This window comes from Mus caroli, unplaced genomic scaffold (assembly GCF_978045245.1).
Source record: "Mus caroli unplaced genomic scaffold, Mus_caroli_1 scaffold_11, whole genome shotgun sequence".
Classification (NCBI taxonomy): Eukaryota; Metazoa; Chordata; class Mammalia; order Rodentia; family Muridae; genus Mus; species Mus caroli.
The window spans coordinates 116,878,846-116,902,140 of NW_028227266.1; the positions used below are offsets into that span (position 1 = coordinate 116,878,846).

Genomic DNA, 23,295 nt, shown 5'->3' on the forward strand with positions numbered 1-23,295 from the left:
ACCTAGCAAAAACTATGGAACAACAATATTTTTTCAAGACTCAGAGAATTTCCACTCCTGTTTGCTTGGCCTAGTGCTTGAGTAAAACATCATTGCAACTGGAGTGTGCTGCAGAGCAGAGCAGCTCCCTTCAAGGCTGAGCAGGGATCAGAGTGATCCAGAGAGGATATTCACTGGCCTCTGACCAGTGAAACTAGTTAGCTGAAATATAGGGAAGGGCTCCCCTTCAGAAAATAAAGGATCAAGTAAAGAGAGAAGACAGAAATAATAGAAGAAAATTAAGGGCAATTCCAAATAAACTCCTTCTTAGAAGGAGAAGGGGTCGGCTTAGGAGCCTATAATGGTTTGTATGTGCTCAGCCCAGGGAGTGGCACCTTTTAGAAGGTATGGCCCTGTTGGAGTAGGTGTGTCACTCTGAGTGTGGGCTTTAAGGCCCTCATCCTAGCTGACTAGAAGCCAGTATTCTGCTAGCAGCCTTCAGATGAAGATATAGAACACTCAGCTCTGCCTGCACCATGCCTACCTAGATGCTGCCATGTACCCACCTTGATGATAATGAACCTCTGAACCTATAAACCAGCTTCAATTAAATGTTGTCCTTATAAGAGTTTCCTTGGCCTTCTGGTCGGTGCCAGCACCGGCTCACCTTAGGCGTGGAGTCGGCAGACACCCCCAAGGTCCCTGGAGGGCTCTCCACGCGTTCTTAGGACCACTGGTGAGTGGAAAACAACTTCTGTTCCAATCCAATCTTGCAGGACGTGAAACAGCATTAGGGAGGCAGAAAACCTGGCCTGATCAGGGTCACAAGTCCCTTCCTGTCAGCACCAGCACCAAGTCACCCTGGGCACAGAGTTGATGGACACCCCCAAGGTCCATAGAGGACTCTCCACGAGATCTTAGGACCACTGACCAGACAGCTCCATGCCCCTCAAAGGAGACACCACTGCCAGGCACTGTAACACTCCCAGAATCGTTGAGAACAGGATCCCAGGATAAAAGGAGCTTGGTCACACCAGTATTTCAGGGTCTGACACACCCAGAATCTCAGGTTCACAGGAGCCCACAAGCAAAGGATCAGAGAGAAAGCTGGACTCTGAAGAGCCCTGAATCAACTGGGATTATAGGAAGGACAGGCTCCAATCAGATATATTGAGGTCAGCAAATACTTGAGATAATAAGATGGCAGGAGACAAGCATAAGAACAGAAGCAACAGAAACCAAGGTTACTTGTCATCATCAGAACCAAACTCTGCCACCGTAACAAGTCCTGGATACACCATCACACCAGAAAAAAGCAAGACACGGATCTAAAGTTATGATGATGATGGAAGACTAAGGAAATACAGGAACACTGGTAAACAGCTAGAAGCCCTTAGAGAGGAAACACAAAAATGACTTAGAGAGTTACAGGAAAACAGTACCAAACAGGAGATGGAAGTGAACAAAACCATCCAAGATCTAAAAATGGAAGTAGAAACAATGAAGAAAACCCAAAGGGAGACAACTCTGGAGACAGAAATCCTAGGAAAGAAATCTGGAACCATAGATGTGAGCATCAGCAACAGAATACAAGAGATGGAAGAGAGAAACTCAGGTGCAGAAGATTCCATAGAGAACATGGGCACAACAATCAAAGAAAATGCAAAATGCAAAAAGATCGTAACTCAAAACATCCAGGAAATCCAGAACACAATGAGAAGACAAACCTATGGATAATAGGAGTAGATGAGAATGAAGATTTTCAAATTAAAGGGCCAGCAAATATCTTCAACAAAATTATAGAAGAAAACTTCCCAAACCTAAAGAAAGAGATGCCCATGAACATACAAGATGCCTACATAACTCCAAAGAGACTGGACCAGAAAAGAAATTCCTACCAAAACATAATAATCAAAACAACAAATGCACTAAAGACAGAATATTAAAAGCATCAAGGGAAAAAGGTTAAGTAACATATAAAGGCAGGACTATTAGAATTACTCCAGACTTCTCATCAGAGACTATGAAAGCCAGAAGATCCTGAACAGATGTTATACAGACACTAAGAAACACAAATGCCAGCCCAGGCTGCTATACCCAGCCAATCTCTCAATTACCATAGATGGAGAAACCAAAGTATTCCATGACAAAACCAAATTCACACAATATCTTTCCATAAATCCAGCCATTCAAAGGATAATAACAGAAAAAAAAAACAATACAAGGATAGAAACTAAGCCCTAGAAAAAGCAAGAAAGTAGTCCCTCAACAAACCAAAAAGAAGACAACCACAAAAACAGAATGCCAACTCTAACACAAAAATATTAGGAAGGAACAATTACTTTTCCTTAATATCTCTTAATATCAATGGACTCAATTCCTCATTTAAAAGACATAGACTAACAAACTTGCTACACAAACAGGACACAACATTTTGCTGCTTACGGGAAACCCATCTCAGGGAAAAAGACAGACACGACCTCAGAATGAAAGGCTGGAAAACAATCTTCCAAGCAAATGGTCTGAAGAAACAAGCTGGAGTACCCAATTCTAATATCTAATAAAATCGACTTCCAACCCAAAGTTATCAAAAAAGACAAGGAGGGGCACTTCATACTCATCAAAGGTAAAATGTTCCAAGAGAATCTCTCAATTCTGATTATCATGCTCCAAATGCAAGGGTAGCCACATTCATTAAAGAAACTTTAGTAAAGCTCAAAGCACACATTGCACCTCACACAATAATAGTGGGAGACTTCAACACACCAATTTCATCAATGGACAGATCGTGGAAACAGAAACTAAACAGGGACACAGTGAAACTAACAGAAGTTATGAAACAAATGGATTTAACAGATATCTACAGAACATTTTATCCTAAAACAAAAGGATATACCTTCTTCTCAGCACCTCATGGTACCTTCTCCAAAACTGACCATATAATTAGTCACAAAACAGGCTCAACAGATACAAAAATATTAAAGTTGCCCCATGCATCCTATCAGATCACCATGGACTAAGGCTGATCTTCAATAAAAAATTAAATAATAGAAAGCCAACATTCACCTGGAAACTGAACAACACTCTTCTCAATGATACCTTGGTCAACAAAGGAATAAAGAAAGAAATTAAAGACTTTTTAGAGTTTAATGAAAATGAAGCCACAACATACCCAAACTTATGGGACACAATGAAAGCATTTCTAAGAGAAAAACTCATAGCTCTGAGTGCCTCCAAAAAGAAACTAGAGAGAGCACACACTAGCAGCTTGACAACACACCTAAAAGCTCTAGAACAAAAGCAAGCAAATTCACCCAAGAAGAGTAGACTGCAGGAAATAATCAAACTCAGGGATGAAATCAACCAAGTAGAAACAAGAAGAACTATTCAAAGAATCAACCAATCGAGTAGCTGGTTCTTTGAGAAAATCAACAAGATAGATAAACCCTTAGCAAAACTCACTAGAGGGCACAGGGACAAATGAAGTTATAGTTAGGGACATCATCCTAATTAACAAAATCAGAAATGAAAAGGGAGACATAACAACAGATCATGAAGAAATCCAAAACACCATCAGATCCTTCTACAAAAGGCTATACTCAACAAAACTGGAAAACTGGATGAAATGGACAAATTTCTAGACAGATACCAGGTATCAAAGTTAAATCAGGATCAAGTTAACTATCTAAACAGTCCCATATCCCCTAAAGAAATAGAAGCAGTTATTAATAGTCTCCCAACCAAAAAAAGCCCAGGACCATATGGGTTTAGTGCAGAGTTCAATCAGACCTTTAAAGAAGATCTAATTACAGTCCTTCACAAAATAATCCACAAAATAGAAGCAGAAGGTACTCTACCCAACTCATTCTATGAAGCCACAATTACTCTGATACCTAAACCACAAAAAGACCCAACAAAGATAGAGAACTTCAGACCAATTTCCCTTATGAATATCAATGCAAAAATACTCAATAAAATTCTTGCTAACCGAATCCAAGAACACATTAAAGCAATCATCCAATTTGACCAAGTAGGTTTCAGTCAAGGGATGCAGGGATGGTTTAATATACAGAAATCCATCAACGTAATCCACTATATAGACAAACTCAAAGACAAAACCCAACTGACCATCTCGTTAGATGCTGAGAAAGCATTTGCCAAAATCCCACACCCCTTCATGTTAAAAGTCCTGGAAAAATCAGGAATTCAAGGCCCATACCTAAACACGATAAAAGCAATCTCCAGCAGGCCAGTAGCCAACATCAAAGTAAATGGTGAGAAGCTTGAAGCAATCCCACTAAAATCAGGGACTAGACAAGGCTGCCCACTCTCTCCCTACATATTCAACATAGTACTTGAAGTCCTAGCCAGAGCTATTTGGCAACAAAAGAAGATAAGGGGATACAAAATGGAAAGGAAGAAGTCAAAATATCACTTTTTGCAGATGATATGATATTATATTTAAGTGACCCTAAAAATTCCACCAGAGAACTCCTAAACTGATAAAGAGCTTCAGTGAAGTAACTGGATATAAAATTAACTCAAACAAGTCAATGGCCTTTTTCTACGCAAAGGATAAACAGGCTGAGAAAGGAATTAGAGAAACAACACCCTTCACAATAGTCACAAATAATATAAAATACCTTGGTGTGACTCTAACTAAGCAAGTGAAAGATCTGCATGATAAGAACTTCAAATCTCTGAAGAAAGAAGTCAAAGGGGATCTCAGAAGATGGAATGATCTCCCATGCTCATGGATTGGCAGGATCAATAAAGTAAAAATGGCTGTCTTGCCAAAAGCAATATACAGATTCAATGCAATCCCTATCAAAATTCCAAATCAATTCTTCAACGAATTAGAAAGGGCAATTTGCAAATTCATTGGGAATAACAAAAAACCTAGATTCGCAAAAACTCTTCTCAAGGATAAAAGAACCTCTGGTGGAATCACCATGCCTGACCAGAAGCTGTACTACAGAGCAATTGTGATAAAAATTGCATGTTACTGGTATAGCGACAGACAAGTAAAACAATGGAATAGAATTGAACCCAGAAATGAACCCACACACCTATGGTCACTTGATCTTTGACAAGGGAGCTAAAACCATCCAGTGGAAGAAAGGCAGCATTTTCAACAAATGGTGCTGGCACAACTGGTTGTTAACATGTAGAAGAATGCGAATCGATCCATTCCTATCTCCTTGTACTAAGGTCAAGTCTAAGTGGATCAAGGAACTTCACATAAAACCAGAGACACTGAAACTTATAGAGGAGAAAGTGGGGGAAAGCCTCGAAGATAAGGGCACAGGGGAAAAATTCCTGAATAGAACAGTAATGGCTTGTGCTGTAAGATTGAGAATCCACATATGGGACCTCAAAAAATTGCAAAGCTTCTGTAAGGTAAAAGACACCGTCAATAAGACAAAAAGTCCACCAACAGATTGGGAAAGGATCTTTACCAACCCTAAATCAGATAGGGGACTAATATTCAATATATATAAAGAACTCAAGGAGGTGGACTCCAGAAAATCAAATAACCCCATTAAAAATGGGGCTCAGAGCTAAACAAAGAATTCTCACCTGAGGAATACCGAATGGCAGAGAAGCACCTGAAAAAATGTTCATCATCCTTAGTTGTCAGGGAAATGCAAATCAAAACAACCCTGAGATTCTACCTCACATCAGTCAGAATGGCTAAGATCAAAAATTCAGGTGACAGCAGATGCTGGCGAGGATGTGGGGAAAGAGGAACACTCCTCCATTGTTGGTGGGATTGCAAGCTTGTACAACCACTCTGGAAATCAGTTTGGCAGTTCCTCAGAAAATAGGACATAGTACTACCGGAGTATCCCGCAGTACCTCTCCTGGGCATATGTCCAGAAGATGTTCCAACTGGTAATAAAGACACATGCTCCACTATGTTCATAGCAGCCTTATTTATAATAGCCAGAAGCTGGAAAGAACCCAGATGCCCCTCAACAGAGGAATGGATACAGAAAATGTGGTATATTTACACAATGGAGTACTACTCAGCTATTAAAAAGAATGAATTTATGAAATTCCTAGGCAAGTGGATGGACCTGGAGGGCATCATCCTGAGTGAGGTAACCTAATCACAAAAGAACTCACATGATATGTTTTCACTGATAAGTGGATATTAGCCCAGAAACTTAGAATAACCAAGGTACAGAATACAATTTGCAAAACACATGAAACTCAAGAAGAACGAAGACCAAAGTGTGGTTACTTTGCCCCTTCTTAGAATTGGGAACAAAACACCCATGGAAGGAGTTACAGAGACAAAGTTTGGAGCTGAGACGAAAGGATGTACCATCTAGGGACTGCTTCCCCCCAGGGATCCATCCAATAATCAGCCTCCAAATGCAGACACCATGGCATATGCCAGCAAGATTTTGCTGAAAGGACCCTGATATAGCTGTCTCATGTGAGGTTATGCCAGTGCCTGGCAAACACTGAAGTGGATGCTCACAGTCTGTTATTGGATGGAACACAGGGCCCCCAATGGAGGAGCTAGAGAAAGTAACCAAGGAACTAAAGGGGTCTGCAACCCTATAAGTGGAACAACAATATGGACTAATCAGTACCCCCAGAGCTTGTGTCTCTACCTGCATATGTAGCAGAAGATGGCCTAGTCGGCCATCACTGGTAAGAGAGGCCCGTTGGGTGTTGCAAACTTTATATGCCTCAGTACAGGGGAATACCAGGGCCAAGAAGTGGGAGTGGGTGGGTAGGGGAGTGGGGGGGATCGTATGGGGGACTTCTGGTGTAGCATTTGAAATGTAAATGAAGAAAATATCTAATAAAAAATTTTAAAAAATAAGAGTTGCCTTGGTCATGGTGTCTCTTCACGTCAATAAAACCCTAAGGCAGAGCCTTTGCGTAAGTTGGCGAGCTGTCCTCTGTGTGTCCATTTAGGGAACACAGTTTGCCTTGTTACTGGAACATAGGAATGGAATTAATCATGAACGTCAAAAGCAAGACGTAGCAAGGAACAGGAGTCAGGAGTGTGAAAGCAAAAGCAGAGGCCTTGATCAGAGACAGGCACAACAGGACTTGACCATGCTTGGGGTGAAAAACAAAAGAACTTTGAAAATAAATATTCCATCCTTCCTCTCTCTGCTTCACTTCTTTACAGGAGACTACAGGCCAGTGGCTCCCTTAGTCCCTTGAAATGCAATGTCCACGGCTGTGCAGTGGCTTCGAGGAGGAGCGCTACTAACAGAACCTCTGCTCCGATGTGCTTTAAGCAGGACCACCACAGCTCAAGCTTGCAAATAAAGCATCAGCTTACTTTTGAAGACCGATGAGGGTGGAGGGCAAGTCTGTAGGCAGCATGAGAGCCAAACCCCGTGCTGGCATTCACACCCTCTCTACTGTGTCTGACACTGTGGTGGCTTGGATGAGAGCAACCCCATAGGCTAGTGGATTTCAATACTTGGTTCCCAGTTGGTGAACTGTTTGGGATTAGGGGTAACTTTGCTGAGGGAGGGGTGTCACTGGGCTTTGAGATTTCAAAAGACACTTGTGATTCTCAATGTTCTTTCTCTGCCTCCTGGTGTGGATCAAGATGTGAGCTCTTAGCAGATGTTGGTCGCACTGTTATGAACTCTAACCCTCTGAACCAAAAGCCAAGTTAAACATTTGCCTTGGTCGTGGTACTTTACAACAGCAATAGAAAAATAATGAAGACAATTACCAGTGGCAATTACTTCAGCCTAGGCCATAGGCTAATTTTAGAAGCATTTTTCCATTTCTCCCTCTTTCTTTGGATTCCAATAGGTTTGGGATGGAAAGGTCTGTGTTGACACACAGTTGATAGCATTTTCTTCTACAGTTGTCAGCACTTTATTTTAAAACACTAAATATATGCCGATTTCAGAAAAATTCTTTTGCCCCTTCTTAGAATTGGGAACAAAACACCCATGGAAGGAGTTACAGAAACAAAGTTTGGAGCTGTGACGAAAGGATGGACCATCTAGAGACTGCCATATCCAGGGATCCATCTCATAATCAGCTTCCAAACACTGACACCATTGTATACACTAACAAGATTTTGCTGAAAGCACCCAGATATAGCTTTCTCTTGTGAGACTATGCCCAGGCCTAGGAAACACAGAAGTGGATGCTCACAGTCAGCTATTGAATGGATCACAGGTCCCCCAATAGAGGAGCTAGAGAAAGTACCCAAGGAGCTAAAGGGATCTGCAATCCTATTAGGTGGAACAACAATATGAACTAACCAGTACGCCCCCCTCCCCCCTGAGCTCATGTCTCTAGCTGCATATGAATCAGAAGATGGCCTAGTCGGCCATCAGTGGAAAGAGAGGCCCATTGGTCGTGCAAACTTTATCTGCCTCAGTACAGGGGAACGACAGGGCCAAGAAGTGGGAGTGGGTGGGTGGGGGAGTGGGTGGGAGAGCATGTGGGGGACTTTTGGGATAGAATTGGAAATGTAAATGAAATAAATACCCAATTAAAAAAAAAAGAAACTCAAAGACCTCCCATTTGACACAAAATGACCCACTAACCTTTTACTCCTATATATGCACAATGGCTTTGTATACCTTAAAAACCAACAACTACAGTTTTATTCTTCTCTTATGCAAGATGTACTGACTACAGCTTCTCTCCCTCTCTCTCCTCCTGAAAGTCCCTATACACACCTTCCCTCTCCCTACCGCACCCCACTTCAATATCCTCCTAGAAAAGACCAGGCCTCTCAGAAACATGAACCAAAAATGACACAACAAGATACAATAACACCAAGCAAAAACCTCACATCAGAGCTGAGCTAGGGAACCCAACAGGAGAAGAGGGGTCCCAAGATCAGGCAAAAGAGTTAGAGATACCACCACTGCCACTTTTAGGAGTACCACAAAAACAGCAAGCCACAACCATAGAATATATGCAGAGGACCTAGAGCACACACATGTAGGCTCTGTGATTGCTACTTCAGTCTCTGTGAGCCTCCATGACCTCTGCTTAGAACAACTACATTTTTTGAAATTATATCCAGGCAAAGAAACTAAAACCATGACAGGCTTCACATACCCATGTTTTCCTTTGATAGGGCTTCATCAGAACAAAAAATTTCAACAGAGCACTTTAAAGCAGCATCCCTAAAAAAAGATTTTGACAGATTTAGTTTCAAAAGAGAAACCCCAACATACAGACATGCATACACATGTGTACACACATACACATCCATTCATGCACATGTGCACATACATACATGTATGCATTTTACTGCACATATGCAAATGTGTATTTGGTAATTGCATATGTGACTGTATACATCTCACACTTTGGGTGTGTTTTCTTGGTTGTCTCTCAGTAGAGCACTGAGAGACTAATCCAACAAGCACTCACACAGGCATTCTTCATGTAATTACCTTCCAAAAAGATCTATTAAGTAAGCACTGTCCTTGTAATGTAAAGAGGCTGAGGCGCTGAGACTACAGAGGCATGAGAAGTCTGTCAGCACAGGTAAATCATGCCGTGACAGAACCTGATCTGTCAAAAGTCAAAGCCATGCTTCCCCATCACACAGAACTCTGACAAGAAATGTCTGTGCCAATGCACTGTTGCCATCAGAGGTTCCTAGGAGTCGGTTCTGCAAGCCATGAGTCTTCATCTTTTAAACAGAGGTAACTTTACAATGCTGCCCAATATATGTGATGGGTTTACTGTGGTATGTAATTAAGGCAACCAAAGTCCATTTTTAAGGATGAGTTATCAAGAGGGTGGAAATAGCTTCACACAGGACTGACAACCGGAGCTTACTACCAAGACCTTCTGAGGTCTCAGGGGAGAGTCAGTTCCTGAGATCTATCTTCTTCCTACACAAGGGTCCCAAGGACATACATGCCCCACACACTTCTAACATACAAAACAACAACAACAAAAATAGAATAAATGCATAAATCAGTAATTTAAGAACTGGCTTTCTTCTGCAAAGGCATGGCAGCCTTTATTTGTGACTGGAAATCCTAGAACAGCCATGGTCACATACTGAAACATACATGTCAAGGCTAGTTTAGTGAAAGGCACTGGCGTGTTATCAGTGGCTTACTACTTTACTATGGAGATTTGACCCCAGCTTCTCTTACCTATTTTAAGCTAAAGGCTATCTTGGATGTTTGAATGATAATAATCTTTAAAAGTTCTGACTTGACCTGGGAAGTGAGAGACTCTCAGGACTCAATGGGCCTGACCTTAGCAGAAATGCCCAACAGTGGGGAGAGGGAAGTCCACCTCCAGTCGATAGACAGTGGGTGGATGGGGTTATGAATTTACAGTCAAAATTTCTGACCTGTCTAAAAGAACTGGAGGGACAAAAATGGAAAAGAGACAGAAGGAAAGGAGATGCAGTGACTGGCCCAACTTGGGATCCGTTTCATGGTTGGGGACACCAAGTCTTAGCACTTTTATTGATGCTATGATGTGCTTACAGGCAGGAGCCTAGCATGGCTCTCCTCTGAGAGGCCCAACCAACAGCTGACTGAGACAGACATAGATACTTAAGATCCAACCACTGGACTGAAGTCAGAGATTCCTATGGTTGAATTAGGGGAAGGCTTGAAGAAACTGAAGGAGAGAACAACCCCATAGGAAGACCAGCAGTCGCAACTAAGCCGGACTCCTGGAGCTCCCAGACACTGAGCCACCAAGCAGCATACACGAGCTGTTCAGAGGCCCCCTGCACATATATAGCAAAGGACTTCCTGGTCTAGCTTCAGTGGGAGAAGAGAGATTTGAGGCACCATGGAGGGGGGAGGCCTGGTGGGGTGAGGAGCATCCTCTCAGAGACAGGGGGAAGAAGAATGGAATTAGGAACTGTGGGAGGAGAGACTGGGGAAGGGGGCCACCATTTATTTACAATGGCTGGATTGTAAATAAATAAAATTTAAAAACAAAATAGCTGATAATGTGCATACTCTGAATATATATTTTTTTTAAAGTTCTGGTTCAACATACTTTAAGAATATAAAACTTTCTCAGCCAAGTACAGTGACTTGTGCCTGTGATCCCAGAATCTATGAGGCTGAGACAGGAGGGGAGGTAGTTTGAGAGTAGCCTGGGCTACATAGTGAAACCCTGTTGGAAAACCAAACCAAACAAAATAAAGCATAACTTTCCCTGCACTTCCAACTGTTAACTTACTAGTTCTTCCAAAAAGATTTAAGCACAATGTTTACCCAGTGAGGAAAAAAATCAGGGAAAATGTATACAATAATTAAATATAATTTATACATCTCAACTTTATCCTAATACTTTAATTTCACAGAACATACCTTTTCCTCTTTCTAACTCTGGGCCTTTTCTTTTCAGTATTAATTTTGGAAACTTGCATCTACAAATAAAGATCAAAAATGAATTAGTTCATGCTGTTTTAGATCTGCTCAATATACGAGTGGGCTTTGCGCCACCCATACTCCTCAGCAAGACCTTTCGGTCTAGCCTCCAGCTCGCAGTCATTGCAGAGGTACTAACCCGCCTGACTGCAGAAATGGAGTCATCAGATAAGATCTACTCTCTCAAACATTCCCAAACGTACCTTCACAAAACCATAAAAACAAGAAGATTTTTAAGTCTGGCAAACATTTAGCTTTTTTTTTTTTTTTTTTTTTTGGTTTTTTCGAGACAACATTTAGCTTTAAGGAAAACAGAAGCATTCAGCCCCCAGAAATGTAAAATGCAAAGGTGGGAAGTGATATAGCACAAACACCCGAAAATCTGTAGTAATGCATTGCTCAAGAGAAACATGGCTGGCTTTTTATGTCTAAGCAAAGACAAGTTCTGCATTCTGCTGCGAAATGATGACATAAAGCCTGGAGGCAACAGGATTTTTTTTGAATATGAAAAGAACAGGCAAAACTTTACTCGTTAGAGCACAAAAGCAGGTGTTATATCTGGGCTGCCACGTTAGATGGGAAAAAGAAAACACTCAGCCTATACTATTGAAGTAAAAATCTAAAGTTCATGAGAACATTAGAATTTCCAAATTTAAAACACAAACATACACACACTCCCACACCCACACCCACACCCACACCCACACACACACACAGGTTCTCTAGGATATCTAAACTAGGAGAGGCAGAAGCACAAAAGCAATTAATGTAAAAGACTCACACAGGACCTCAAACACTATCTTCATTAGTTAAGAATAACTAAAATCAAAGGCAAAAAGAACACGCAAGAAAAGTAAAACCCACAAAATAATGTCTTCAATGTATAGTACAGTGGATATAAAGTTCAAAAGCAAGCAAAACTAATGAATGGTCCTGTAAGTCAGTCGTTGTCCTTGGAGCATTGAGGTGCAGACTGGGCTGGATGCCTTATCAACAGCAGTGCAGAAAGGTATTATCAATTAGATTATACCCCAAACAAGTGTAATTCAACTGGGAAACTGTGACGAGCTGGCTGAGGCTGTTAAGTATTGCAGCAGAGAAACTTTGGAACTGTTTACATGTTTCAGTTGTTTAATTTCCACGATTTTTCAGAAAATCATTAAAGCTTCCTTTTTTATTATTTTTATTAGATATTTTCTTTATATACATTTCAAATTTCAAATTCTATCCCGAAAGTACCCCATACCTTCCCCACCCCACCCCCCACTCTCCTATCCACCCACTCCCACTTCTTGGCCCTGGCATTCCCCTGTACTGAGGCATATAAAGTTTGCAAGACCAGTGGGCCTCTCTTCCCCATGATGGCCGACTAGGCCATCTTCTGATACATATGCAGCTAGAGACACGAGCTCCGGGGGGTACTGGTTAGTTCATATTATTGTTCCACCTATAGGGTTGCAGATTCCTTTAGCTCCTTGGGTACTTTCTCTAGGTCCTCCATTGGGGGCCCTGTGATCCATCCAATAGCTGACTGTGAGCATCGACTTCTGTGTTTCCTAGGCCCCTGCATAGCCTCACAAGAGACAGCTATATCAGGGTCCTTTCAGCAAAATCTTGCTTGTGTATGCAATGGTGTCAGCCTTTGGAGGCAGATTATGGGATGGATCCCCGGGTATGGCAGTCTCTAGATGATCCATCCTTTTGTCTCAGCTCTAAACTTTGTAACTCCTTCCATGGGTGTTTTGTTCCCACTTGTAAGAAGGAGTGAAGTGACCACACTTTGGTCTTGGTTCTTCCTGAGTTTCATGTGTTTTACCAATTGTATCCTGTACCTTGGTTATTCTAAGTTTCTGGGCTAATATCCACTTATCAGTGAAAACATATCATGTGAGCTCTTTTGTGATTGGGTTACCCCACTCAGGATGATACCCTCCAGATCCATCCATTTGCCTAGGAATTTCATAAATTGATTCTTTTTAATAGCTGAGTAGTACTCCATTGTGTAAATTTACCACATTTTCTGTATCCATTCCTCTGTTGAGGGGCATCTGGGTTCTTTCCAGCTTCTGGCTATTATAAATAAGACTGCTATGAACATAGTGGAGCATGTGTCTTTATTACCAGTTGGAATATCTTCTGGATATATGCCCAGGAGAGGTATTGCTGGATCCTCCGGTAGTACTATGTCCAATTTTCTGAGGAACCGCCAGACTGATTTCCAGAGTGGTTGTACAAGCTTGCAATCCCACCAACAATGGAGGAGTGTTCCTCTTTCTCCACATCCTCGCCAGCATCTACTGTTACCTAAATTTTTGATCTTAGCCATTCTGACTGGTGTGAGGTAGAATCCCAGGGTTGTTTTGATTTGCATTTCCCTGATGACTAAGGTTGCTGAACGTTTTTTCAGGTGCTTCTCAGTCATTATGTATTCCTCAGGTGAGAATTCTTTGTTTAGCTCTGAGCCCCATTTTTAATGGGTTTATTTGATTTTCTGGAGACCACCTTCTTGAGTTCTTTATATATATTGAATATTAGTCCCCTATCTAATTTAGGATTGGTAAAGATCCTTTCCCAATCTGTTGGTGGCCTTTTTGTCTTATTGACGGTGTCTTTTGCCTTACAGAAGCTTTGCAATTTTATGAGGTCCCATTTGTGGATTCTCAATCTTACAGCACAAGCCATTGCTGTTCTATTCAGGAATTTTTCCCCTGTGCCCATATCTTCAAGGCCTTTCCACACTTTCTCCTCTATAAGTTTCAGTGTCTCTGGTTTTATGTGAAGTTCCTTGATCCACTTAGATTTAACCATAGTACAAGGAGATAGGAATGGATCAATTTGCATTCTTCTACATGATAATCACCAATTGTGCCAGCACCATTTGTTGAAAATGCTGTCTTTTTTTCCTGAAAATGCTGTCTTTTTTCCACTGGATGGTTTTAGCTCCCTTGTCGAAGATCAAGTGACCATAGATGTGTGGGTTCATTTCTGGGTCTTCAATTCTACTCCATTGTTCTACTTGTCAGTCGCTATACCAGTACCATGCAGTTGGTTTTTTTTACATATAAAACTATTTTTTTATTACATCTTTTCCTCAATTACATTTCCAATGCTATCCCAAAAGTCCCCCATACCCTCCCCCCTACTTCCCTACCCACCCTTTCCCATTTTTTTGGCCCTGGCGTTCCCCTGTACTGGGGCATATAAAGTTTGCATGTCCAATGGGCCTCTCTTTCCAGTGATGGCCAACTAGTTTTTATCACAATTGCTCTTTAGTACAGCTTTAGGTCAGGCATGGTGATTCCACCAGAGGTTCTTTTATCCTTGAGAAGAGTTTTTGCTATCCTAGGTTTTTTGTTATTCCAGATGAATTTGCAAATTGCCCTTTCTAATTCCTTGAAGTTGGAATTTTGATGGGGATTGCATTGAATCTGTAGATTGCTTTTGGCAAGATAGCCATTTTTATGATGTTGATCCTGCCAATCCATGAGCATGGGAGATCTTTCCATCTTCTGAGATCTTCTTCAATTTCTTTCTTCAGAGACTGGAAGTTCTTGTCATACAGATCTTTCACTTGCTTAGTTAGAGTCACACCAAGATATTTTATATTATTTGTGACTATTGAGAAGGGTGTTGTTTCCCTAATTTCTTTCTCAGCCTGCTTATTCTTTGTGTAGAGAAAGGCCTTGACTTGTTTGAGTTAATTTTATATCCAGCTACTTCACTGAAGCTGTTTATCAGGTTTAGGAGTTCTCTGGTGGAATTTTTGGGGTCACTTATATATACTATCATATCATCTGCAAATAGTGATATTTTGACTTCTTCCTTTCCAATTTGTATCCCCTTGATCTCCTTTTGTTGTCGAATTGCTCTGTTCAGGACTTCAAGGACTATGCTGAATAGGTAGGGAGAGAGTGGGCAGCCTCTTCTAGTCCCTGATTTTAGTGGGATTGCTTCCAGCTTCTCACCATTAACTTTGATGTTGGCTACTGGTTTGCTGTAGATTGCTTTTATCATGTTTAGGTATGGGCCTTGAATTCCTGATCTTTCCAAGACTTTTATCATGAATGGGTGTTGGATTTTGTCAAATGCTTTCTCAGCATCTAACGAGATGATCATGTGGTTTTTGTCTTTGAGTTTGTCTATATAATGGATTACATTGATGGATTTCCGTATATTAAACCATCCCTGCATCCCTGGAAAGAAACCTACTTGGTCAAGATGGATGATTGTTTTGATGTGTTCTTGGATTCGGTTAGCAAGAATTTTATTGAGTATTTTTGCATCGATATTCATAAGGGAAATTGGTGTGAAGTTCTCATTCTTTGTTGGTTCTTTCTGTGGTTTAGGTATCAGAGTAATTGTGGCTTCATAGAATGAATTGGGTAGAGTACCTTCTCCTTCTATTTTGTGGAATAGTTTGTGCAGAACTGGAATTAGATCTTCTTTGAAGGTCTGATAGAATTCTGCACTAAACCCATCTTGTCCTGTTTTTTTTTTTTTTTTTTGATTGGGAGACTATTAATGACTGCTTCTATTTCTTTAGGGGATATAGGACTGTTTAGGTCATTAATCTGATCCTGATTTAACTTTGGTACCTGGTATCCATCTAGAAATTTGTCCATTTCATGCAGGTTTTTGAGTTATGTTGAGTATAGCCTTTTGTAGAAGGATCTGATGGTGTTTTGGATTTCCTCAGGATCTGTTGTTATGTCTCCCTTTTCATTTCTGATTTTGTTAATTAGGATGATGCCCCTGTGCCCTCGAGTGAGTCTGGCTAAGGGTTTATCTATCTTTTTGATTTTCTCAAAGAACCAGCTCCTCGTTTGGTTGATTCTTTGAATAGTTCTTGTTCCCACTTGGTTGATTTCACCCCGAGTGTGATTATTTCCTGGCGTCTACTCCTCTTGGGTGAATTTTCTTCCCTTTTTTCTAGAGCTTTTAGATGTGTTGTCAAGCTGCTAGTGTGTGCTCTCTCTAGTTGCTTTTTGGAGGCACTCAGACTATGAGTTTTCCACTTAGAAATGCTTTCATTGTGTCCCATAAGTTTGGGTATGTTGTGGCTTCATTTTCATTAAACTCTAAAAAGTCTTTAATTTCATTCTTTATTCCTTTGTTGACCAAGGTATCATTGAGAAGAGTGTTGTTCAGTTTCCACATGAATGTTGGCTTTCTATTAGTGATATTTTGACTTCTTCCTTTCCAATTTGTATCCCCTTGATCTCCTTTTGTTGTCGAATTGCTCTGTCTAGGACTTCAAGTACTATGTTGAATAGGTAGGGAGAGAGTGGGCAGCCACTCTCAATTTATGTTGTTATTGAAGATCAGCCTTAGTCCATGGTGATCTGGTAGGATGCATGGGATAATTTCAATATTTTTGTATCTGTTGAGGCCTGTTTTGTGACCTATTATATGGTCAGTTTTGGAGAACGTACTATGAGGTGCTGAGAAGAAGATATATCCTTTTGCTTTAGGATAAAATGTTCTGTAGATATCTGTTAAATCTATTTGTTTCATAAGTTCTGTTAGTTTCACTGTGTCCCTGTTTAGTTTCTGTTTCCACAATCTGTCCATTGATGAAAATGGGGTGTTGAAGTCTCCCACTATTATTGTGTGAGGTACAATGTGTGCTTTGAGCTTTACTAAAGTTTCTTTAATGAATGTGGCTACCCTTGCATTTGGAGCCTAGATAATCAGAATTGAGAGTTTCTCTTGGCACTTTTTACCTTTGATGAGTATGAAGTGTCCCTCCTTGTCTTTTTTGATAACTTTGGGTTGGAAGTCGATTTTATTAGATATTAGAATGGCTACTCCAGCTTGTTTCTTCAGACCATTTGCTTGGAAGATTGTTTTCCAGCCTTTCATTCTGAGGTACTGTCTGTCTTTTTACCTGAGATGGGTTTTCTGTAAGCAGCAAAATGTTGGGTCCTGTTTGTGTAGCCAGTCTGTTAGTCTATGTCTTTTTATTGGGGAATTGAGTCCATTGATATTAAGAGATATTAAGGAAAAGTAATTTTTGCTTCCTAAAAGGGAACTTAAAAAACAATTCCTCTGACAGAGCTATGAAAGGACATGCTACAGAGATTTAACCTAAAATTAAAACCAAAATAAGTGGAGATAAACAAGTTATTAAGCATTATGTACATCCACATGAACTCCAGATTCTGCGGGCTCAGGCCAGACAGAACCTCAGTTAGCATGGAGAGGAGATGTGGGTAGGAAGGCCCACTTCCACCTGAAGGGCTATTGGCAATGAGTAGAAAGTCACAACTCCAAGTGTCATGAACAGTGCCAACTTGATTGGTTTAACAAAATCCAACAATGACAAAATGGAAGCCAAAAATCCTGCCCAGTCTAGGAAGGAGCAGTGGGTCTGGGAGGAGTTGGAGGAAGGGTGAACCTGATCAAAATACATCATACAGGATGTTTGAAATAGTAATGAAAAAGGATAAACTAAATGAACCATGAAAGCCTAACTGGGGCTGGGTATAGAACTCAAAACTAGAGCTTTTCTAGAGTTTTTATAGAGCAGACTAAGACCCGAGTTTGATTCTTAGCACTGAGAAAGATTAAAAATAAATAAATAAAGACTAATTTGTAGAGAAGTGAAAAACAAGGAGAATTCATAATCAAAGATAATAACATTGAAGAGGAAAGTAATCAGAAGAGGACAGTAAGAACATATATGGTACTGAATTATTCACCAAGAAGGATGTAATTACAGCGTTTAAAACCAATAGAGGAATTTTAAAAATAACAACACAGGAGTTCCAGAAAAGTGATTGAAGATTAATATATTCACATATAAAGATAACACACAAAGAAGAGGGTTGCATTGTGTAACTTCAGACTAGTAGGAAGAAAAAGAGAGAATATATGTATATATACACATACACACATACAACTAAAATTGATGGAATGGCAAGCAGTAGAATTGCCTTTACCTCTAAATGAAGAAAATCCTTGGGAATTGTACTTACATTAACATTATATACTCTGATTCAACACTGCATTTCCCTAAGCCATTTGACGTCTAAATGAAAATGTGTTGTGCTTTAAACAGAAGTCTGAAGGTGTAAAGCATAGATCCAGCATTTTGTTCTTAAAGCAGGCCAAAGTCTGTATTATAACTTCCTCTTGAGGATAATTGTCACTTAACACTCACTAACACTTGACAGACTTTCCAGAGGGGAATCTGCATTCTTTGAATAATGTAGAAAACTTTGTTAAAAGAAATGCTATAGAAATCTGCAATGCCAGTATGCCCATTTCTTTTTGGAAAATATGCCAGGGATGTGTTCATGAAGGAAGGATTCGAACCACTTCCTGTAACAGGCAGGTATAAATTTTGGTGCCAGCTGAACCTGAGCAACTGTGGAGCACAGCGAGTATAGGTCAGCCTAGGCAGACTGCATTCCTTTGAAATGGATGAGGACTGAAATGATCGTTTTCTCTCTCTATTTTGGATGATATTTTTTAAAGTATGCAATTCTATTGTTTCTGACACAAACACTACACATCAATTATCAATATGCTAGCCAGGTCAATTTTCAGCAGAGTCTGGCATTCCCATGACCTCTGGACAGCATCAGAGCCCAGAGCCTGGCAGTGTGACTCACAAATGCCTTGGTGCCTCCTGCTCTCTGCAGTTGTTCTTAAGCTCTGTGGGTTTCTTTGGTTGAGGGTCTTACCAGAGAGAATGACTAGAGTGTGCCTTCAAGCAGTGAACAGAGGCACAGAGGGAATTTTCTCTAAAAATAGAAGCTGGCTCCCAGTGCCACCTTGAACAAAAGCCATGAAGGGTTTCCTATTAGCACCTCCAACTGTGGCTAAGGATGAGACTGGCTTCAAGCTTTAGGGGCTCCATGAGTCGGCATTTTACCCAGACAACTTAAAGGCTTGCTATTTAAATTTTCTAAAAGGCCTGCTCAGGAACTGAACACAAAAATTCAGGGTGGCTTGTCATTCACATTTCATTCATATCTGTAAAACACTTAAGAACGGTAAGAGTTAATTCCAACAAGGCACCAGGGAGGAAAGAAGCTGGGTTTGCAGTACAGCTGCTCAGCTGACAAAGGAGCCAGGAATCTGATTATCTGACCTCTGGCTGGAGGTTCTGTGCAAATCCAAGTCAGCTGGAAACATTTCCTGTTTCTGTGCAGTTTTTACTAAAGCCATTGGTCATTTCAACAAGGGAGATGCTGGGAGATGGGGGATGTTGGCAGGGGACCCTGTTTCTAGGGAGACTTCTGAAACATTTAAAATAAATTGTTAAGAGCTGATGTAGAGAGAACATTTAATGGTTATAACACAGCATTGTTTTGTTTTTTTTTTACGAAGAAATGAATGTTCAGAATGTCACTGTGTGTTTCAGCATGTTTCTACTATTATCCTCAACATTAAGAATACTCAGTGACTCCTCACCCTGTGGGGATCCTCAGCATCCAGTCCTGTAAGCCTAAACCCCAGAATAATACATAAGAACTGTTTTCTAACAGGACAGACAGAATCTCCCCCCAATTACACAATAAAAGACATAGTCTTAATCATTTTGTGTGCCAACCCTGTGAAAAATCCAGAGAGGACTCCCTGCACACAGATTCATGGGAGAACAGGCAGGCCATCATTCCCAGGCCATTCATCTGGGTGAGTGTGCTCTCCAGTGTACACTGGAGTAGCGGTTTCTGAAATTTGAGTTATTAATAAAATTTACCTTGTATATTTATGGGTTTTGCATCTGTGGCTTGAATTAGCTGAAGGTAGAAAACTATTTTTTAATTTGTCTGTTGGGAATACCATTCACCACCCGTTCCTCAGCTTCCTCCCATCAAAACCAAAATCAATAATGGTTATTAGCATAAAATAAAATAGAAATTTGAGAAATGACTTCATGTTTCATAGATTGCAGATATGTCCCTAGATATTAGATGATCTTTCTCTGCTCAATTGCAGCAACTGCTGTTCAATGTCAGTGAGAATTAATAGAACTGACTTATTACAGAATTCATGTTTGTAATATACTCTGGTGTATAAACATTCGGCTTCTGTATAATCTACTGAGGACTTTGAGGGACTATTTATCTTTTTGTTTATATGTTTAATGTCCTCAAATGTTTCAAAAATAATTTTCCCATAAATATACAAGGTAAATTTTATTAATAACTCAAATTTCAAGTGAATTAATCTCAACTAAATCTTTAAATGAGTATTATGCACAGAAAAACAAAAGTAAAAAGGAAGTTATTCTTAGAACTTGAAGGTAATTTTGAAAAAGAAATTTTTTATTAGTAATAAGGACTAGAACAGTTTCTAAAGACAGAATCCAGGATAGCCCTGGCTGGCCTGGAACTTGCCATGTAGCCAAGGATAACCTTGAACTCCTGACCCTCCTGCCCTAACTCCCGAGGCTGGGACTACAGGTATGTGCCGCCTTGCCCAGGTTAGTTTTTCTCTTTGTTTGCTTTTGTCATTTGTTTTTTACTAATAATGTTTTAATTTTATAAGATTTATCACTAGAAACTTACTAATCAGTAGAAACATCACACACTAAAGTTAAGCAGACCCACATCTAGACAGCCTGAGGACCGGCGTGGGAACAGAAGCCACAGAGCCGCATGTGAAATCTCACACTTTCAGAATCAAATCAAGTTCAGGTGCTTCTGCATGCTTTCACGTTGGTTGTTTTAGTAGCTATTTTGGTGGAACAGTGTGTTTGTTATGATATTTCACTCATATTTATAATAAGTAGCCTTTCCCTAAATCTAACAATGCTGCCCTCCTAGGGGACGATGGTAAATGTAAATGACACTTGGTAAGAGTTGATGTCTTTACAACTTCGTAGTCAACATAAGAGAAGAGAGTGAAATCACTAACTCTGCCCACATTCTGAAGTGACACTGCTGTGCTGCCTCCCATACTCTGCAAACCCCCAATGTGCATTCAGGCCCGGCCCTGGACCCTTACAGACGATTGCTGTGTCTCCTGTGACCATGAACTCCTTCCTGAGGAGAAGTAGCAGCCTTCACATGTAAAACCCGAGAGTAAAAGGATGGAATTTAAAAATCAAAAACAAACAAACAAGCAAACAAACATAGCAGGGTGTGGCATCAGATCCCTATAAGGTATGACAAGCAGGGGTTCCTGGCCAATGAGCCTGGGGCCAACCTGGGCTACTTAGCAAGACTTTGCCTCAAAACCCAAACCAAAACATGAACAATGACCAAAAAAAAAATCAAACTTTTGTCTTAAACAAACCCCTCCCTCCCCACACATCCATGTATACATGCATGTGTGTGTGCACACACCAAAGTGATGTTCATCTCATGGGCAGTCTCTAGACCCATGCAGAACAGCCCTTTCTGTGCGTGTTTCATGTACTTGACCATCTCTGGTCTCTTCCTCAAGCCCAGCCAGGAACCCAGGCAAACGCACACAGGCTCCTCTATTTAATACACTTGGTGATCCTATGTCACTGATGCACTCTGTGTCCAAGTGTGTGCTGTAAGCACCTCTCTTTTTCTACGTCAGTAATATCCTATACTTAGACATTGCCATCTGAGAATGCCAATATTGTAATTATATTTTGCACAAAAGGAGTTCAACACTATTCCATATATAAAATTCAAAATAGTGCATTAAATTTTTAAAATATATTTTAAATGTTCTTGACTTTATAAGCTTCCATTAAAGTAGTCTACCCAGAATTTTATTTAGTTGTTCAATGTTATTCTCTACTTAAGTTTAACAGCCATACTAAGCTATGAACTTATTGTTTAAACTTTCTAGGAAAAATTAATTTCTCATGAGTTCCAGTAATGTGCTATGTATGAAAACATTGCTCTGAGTGTCTATGTGAAGATGATTTAAACAAGTGCTTGTTCCTTGTCCATCAGTGTCTCTATTGCCCTCGTTGCATAAAATTAATGGAAATCATCACAAACATGGTTGATAGTCAGCCCATGAAAGTAACTGTATATTCAAGTAAACTTCAGAATGAAAAATCAGATATAATTCTTTTTAGTATTTATTTTCCCTTAAAAATAGAATTTGAGAGGCAGAGGCAGGCGGATTTCTGAGTTTGAGGCCAGCCTGGTCTACAAAGTGAGTTCCAGGACAGCCAGGGCTATACAGAGAAACCTTGTCTCGAAAAAAAAAATAGAATTTGAAGTTAACTTTAGAACACAGTCTTACCCCTTTCTTGGTCACCACAGCAGCTTTGGTATCTGTTTTGGCTCTGTCTGTAAGATAATACAATATATCTACTTTAAAAAAGAATCCATCTTCCTGCTGAAATAGATACATAGTACAAAATTAGAATTTTCTGCTTTATCACACATTAGTAACAGGGTTGTTTTCAGTGGCCCTTTTAACTAAAACACTAATAAATTCACCTCCTCAGAGCTGAGTAGAGTTAAGTAATCCAAAAGCCATAATGTCAAGAAGGAACTCTTGTCTGATGGATGTTCTTGAAATATTATTAGTTAGCATCAAGTCGGTCTAACTTCTGTTTTCTGGTTGGTCTGTGCACTCTGGAGTACATAAAATCTAGAATTAAGTACATACTGTCTCTACTTGCACACCTGTTATACACTGGACATTGGGTAAACATAACATATAAACTGTACCTCATTTAGTCTATGTACCACTGTAAGGCACACAACACAGTCTATCTTCCCTATACAACTGAGGAGATACTCTAGCACCCTGCCTGTGGTTGCACTGGCAGAGTAGACCCATTTGATTAAAAGCCTCTAGTCTGTCCATGGTGTCTGCTGCTTCCATTTGAGACCACTGAGAAACCAATACTGCCCTGGATGTGACTCCACAAGAATGTGGATACTGGTACCACTTCTCAGACTACCACCAAAACTAGAAAATTTAGTAACCAACTAGCTCATTGGAAAAAAATTCCAATATATTATTTTGGTAAACACAATATATGTAT

General features: G+C 40.2%; 1 protein-coding gene across 3 annotated transcripts in view; it reads right to left on the bottom strand.

The window, feature by feature from the left end:
- Zcwpw2 (zinc finger CW-type and PWWP domain containing 2) overlaps nt 1-23,295 on the bottom strand; it is a 154,338-nt gene that overhangs the window by 57,692 nt on the left and 73,351 nt on the right. For all 3 annotated transcript variants that reach the window (XM_029481341.2, XM_085828160.1, XM_021172906.3), the window contains exons 5-7: nt 22,542-22,588; nt 11,295-11,353; nt 9,052-9,119 (exon numbers count right to left, since the gene is read on the bottom strand). In XM_029481341.2, coding sequence (XP_029337201.1) covers nt 9,052-9,119; nt 11,295-11,353; nt 22,542-22,588 — 174 coding nt within the window. The remainder of the gene's footprint in view (nt 1-9,051; nt 9,120-11,294; nt 11,354-22,541; nt 22,589-23,295) is intronic.